Below are 4346 nucleotides of genomic sequence, written 5' to 3'. Positions count from 1 at the left end.
ATAATACTGAGGTGCACTTATGACACGAATTTATTTGAGGTCTAGTGAAACTTATATGTTATAGTATGCTTATTAATTTTTAATCAGTTTTTATAGTTAATTTTTTACTTGATTTATTTGATTTTAATTTAAAGTTAATTTCAACTTATTAAAATTTACCTCATTTTATTTGATTAATTTGTCTAGATTAATTTTATGTTTGATTCATAAATCATTTTCATTTTATTATAATACATTTTTAAGTATTTTTTAAATATATTTTTATCTACTTTTTTATCTAACTTACTCTAGTTGATTCTGGAGCTCTGAACTTGATGTTTTGGAGAGTGTTTATGGCTGGTGGTTGAAGTCATGGTTATCCCCTTAGGCTTGTTTCCTTAGCTCTCATTTCAAAGATGTTTGCCATGGAAACTCCCTTTCTACTCAAAATTGGTTGCTTATTTGGTTGTTTTGCATTGGAAGCCTTTTATCTATCTTTGTTTATATTAATGATGGAAACAATTTGGTGTTAGTTATTATTGAAGAGATTTCTTACACTTTAGTATTGCCAATTTCAGTTTGAAGATATTTGGTGTTGGTTGGTGTTTTGTAGCGTTTGTTTCTAAAATATTTATGTTATTTTCTGTATTTAATTATTTTTCTTTCTCAATTGTAAATTTATATTTCTTTGGGTTTGTAGTTTTTCTATTTTTTAGTCAATTTGTAATTTTATTTTTCCTTAATAAAGTTGAGTGTGACCCTCATGTTTCCCGAAAAAAGAAAAAAGAAACAACTCATTTAGGAAGAAAGGACATGATTCACGAGACAAGAGGAACAATGACAAAAGGATTTAATTGATTTTTTTTTTAAAATAATAATAATAATAATATTATTATTATTATAATAATCATCATCAATATTATTATTGTTAATGTTATTATTACTATCATTAAAAATAAATTGCATGAATTCCTTCATTTTTTGCACATATTCTCGATTTTTTTGCATCTCAAACTCCATGTCATTGCCTCAATAATTTCAAGTTTTGCTTTCATGTGAAGAATGAACAATACAAGTGTTCTTACTAGATAGACACTCCCCATGAAAAAACCTAATTTTTTTCAGAATGAGCACCATTTTAATAATTTTAATGACGATTTAGGTGCTTTGATTTTAACTTTTGTGATGTTATTTTTCGATCTTGTTATGATATGTTGAATCAATTAATAGAGACCTAATTTGATATTTTTTATAATCTTGATGCATTAAAAAATTTTATTTTACCAACACTTCAATTGATTTTGAGTTACTATTATTATATTTTTTTATACTAACTTTTTCACCAAAGGAACAAAGGAAGAAGATAGCTTTAAGTATGATTTTGAACTTTCTCTAACGCTTGCTCTGATATCATGTTAAAAAATTAGACATGTAATTACATTTTTTGAATTGAATATTAGTTAATATATATAAACAATAGAAAAAAATAATAATAAAATACAATGAATTCAAATATCTTTAATAATGAGAGTATATTATATTAATAATGATTATAAATTCTCACAATAAACAATTTACATTCAATATCTATAAGATATTGAATAATTCTAATAATTATGGCTATCAAAACATTAAATATTTTATAAAATAAAGAAAATGAAAGTATTAAAAATAAAAGCTCTAAGGTTAAAGGCACAGATTCATATTTTTAAATGAGCATTGTCACATTTTAAAGTCAAGTGCATGCAACCACTTAACATCAAAATAGTGATAAGTTGAGTTCACATAAATCTCATCTACCATCTGTGCGTATAAAGCTGCTTCCAGGTGACTTTATCAATCTCTTCTGTTTCATCAGTTCCCTCACCTTCAGTGCCTCATCCCACCTTTGATCAGATGCATACAAATTTGACAACAAAACATAATAATCTGGGCTATTAGGCGTCATCTCCATTATTTTTCTTAGTGCCTTTTCACCAAGATCCAATCTCGAGTGCAGACTACAGCCATGAAGCAAAACTGCCCACACACTAATCTCAGCATTCACAGGCATCCCCTCCATGAACTCTACTGCTTCCTCAAGCTTCCCAGCTCTCACTAACATATCAACCATGCAACAATAGTGCTTCATGGATGGAACTACTTCATACTGTTTACACATCCTCTCAAAAAGCTCCTTACCTTCCTTAACCATTCCGGTGTGACCACAGGTTGATAGAATGCTCATAAAGGTAACTTCATTGGGCTTTAGATCTTCCCACAACATTTTTTGGAAAAGATCAAGAGAAGTAACAGAATCACCCTGCAAACCATATCCACCCATCATTGCACACCATGTGACAACATTCTTATTGCACATCTCATCAAATACTTGGCGAGCCGATGTTAGATCCCCACATTTGTTGTAGAAATTCAGTAAAGCGGTACTAACATAAATATTTGAAAGAAAGGCAGCTCTAACAGCATAAGCATGAAATGAACCTCCAATATACAGTGAACAAATAGAAGCACAAGTTGAGAAAGCATTCACTATTGTGACAGCATCAGGTAAATAACCTTCAAACCTCATTTTGTGAAAGAGTAACAAAGCCTCGGATCCAAAATTATTTTGAGAATAACCTGCCATCATTGCATTCCAAGTGACTAAATCCTTCCAATCCATCCTTTGAAAAATATTCTCAGCTTCCTTAATAGAACCACACTTTGCATACATATCAACAATTGCATTCATTACAACATTGTAATCTTCTACTCCTAGCTTTATCCCAAGCATATGAATTGACCTGCCTAGATTCAAATTGGATAATTGGGCTGAAGCTGAGAGAGCGCTGGCAATGGTGATGGAGTTAGGGATTATGTCTGCCCAGTTAGGGTTGGAGAAGAGCTTCAAAGCTTCAACAGCGTAGCCGTTCTGCGTGTAGCCGACGACCATAGCAGTCCATGTGATGAGGTCAATATAATCCAGGTCGTTGAAGATGGAATAAGCATCAGTAACTTCCCCACACTTGACATACATATCCAATAATGCAGATCCAATGAAGATATTCATAGCCATCCCTTTCTTCAAGACATAGCCTTGAATCCATCTTCCTTGAACTAAAGCTTCTAATGATGAACATGCTGATAGTATAGTGCCCATAGTGTACTCACTAGGCTCCACACCTGCTAATCTCATGCTGTTAAACAAAATCAATCCATCTTCGGCACGATCATGTTGAACCAAACCAGACATGATTGTGGTCCAAGTTACCACATTTTTCTCTAAAATTGTATCAAACAAGGTAGATGCTGAATTCAAATCTCCACATTTTGCATACATGTCAATGAGTGTGTTTAGAAGAAAATCATCTGGGTTCCCAACCTTAGCTATATGGCAATGAATCTTCTTTCCCTCGTTAAGATCAAACAATTTAACGCAGGCATTCAAGACCAGCGAGAACAAGACATTGTCCTGCACTAGAAGGAACTCTCTATAACAGCCGTAAAGCTTGATCGCGTCCAAATAGCAGTCATTCATGAGATAGGACTTCATCATTGCTTTACATGAGTAAAGATCCGGGTCAGTAATTCTGTCGAACAACATGCGTGCGCACTTTGTGTTTCCCAAAGCAGCATAGGAAACGAGCAGCTTTGTCTGTAAAGAGAGGTTTGTGGACAGCCCATTGATGATGAGCAAGGTGTGCGATTTACGGAGAGAGAACAAGTTGGTACAAGAATCAAACAACGAAAGAATCTTGCGTGAGAGAGTTCTGCTGTAGTCCGTAGAGCAAGTACGGAGATTTAATGGAGGCGGGAGGAAGGATCCCGTATTCTGGTGATTGATGCCGGACAGACAGCCCAAAGCGTCAGATTTCGCTGAAGGAATCGAAAGAAATCGTCTTTGAAGCGCTGGTAAGAAGCTCGCCATCCTCCTTCCATGGCTGCCGCCGCTTTGGCTTGCAGGTAGGAGAGGCCCGGGCACTTTAGAAATTGGGGGATTTTTATTCAGATTTTCTTTTCGTTAGAAACTCCTTAAAAAAATATATGTTTGTAATTATGAAAATTTAGTTATTAAATCTATATGTATATGAAAAATTAGGTAAAATTCCCTCAAATAAATTATGATATAAAATTATACTTATTACAATTAAAAATTGTATCAATAAATAATTTTTACATAAAATCCGACGTAGTTTTTCAGCAGAAAATACTAAAATGAACATCCTTTCACTGAAAAAATATTGTGTCTGGAGTCTGATCGCAAAGTTACGTCCGGACAATAGATGTGATATACCGGACGGAGCAGAGATGAAAAAAATCACCCCAAATGTATCACATCTATTATTCAGACGTAGTTTTCATCCAGACTCTAGACGTAATAAATTTTA

The 4346-nt window shown here is 33.4% G+C and overlaps 1 protein-coding gene across 1 annotated transcript; it reads right to left on the bottom strand.

Moving 5' to 3' along the window:
- Positions 1 to 1662: 1662 nt before the first annotated feature.
- Positions 1663 to 3958, bottom strand: LOC110024544 (pentatricopeptide repeat-containing protein At2g03380, mitochondrial-like). The gene has a single exon (XM_020724573.1). The coding sequence runs from the start codon at positions 3884 to 3886 to the stop codon at positions 1772 to 1774; it is 2115 nt and encodes a 704-aa protein (XP_020580232.1). The 5' UTR covers positions 3887 to 3958; the 3' UTR covers positions 1663 to 1771.
- Positions 3959 to 4346: the final 388 nt, after the last annotated feature.

This window comes from Phalaenopsis equestris, unplaced genomic scaffold (genome assembly GCF_001263595.1).
Source record: "Phalaenopsis equestris unplaced genomic scaffold, ASM126359v1 Scaffold000002, whole genome shotgun sequence".
Taxonomy (NCBI): domain Eukaryota; kingdom Viridiplantae; phylum Streptophyta; class Magnoliopsida; order Asparagales; family Orchidaceae; genus Phalaenopsis; species Phalaenopsis equestris.
This window is presented reverse-complemented; position numbering and strand designations above follow the sequence as displayed.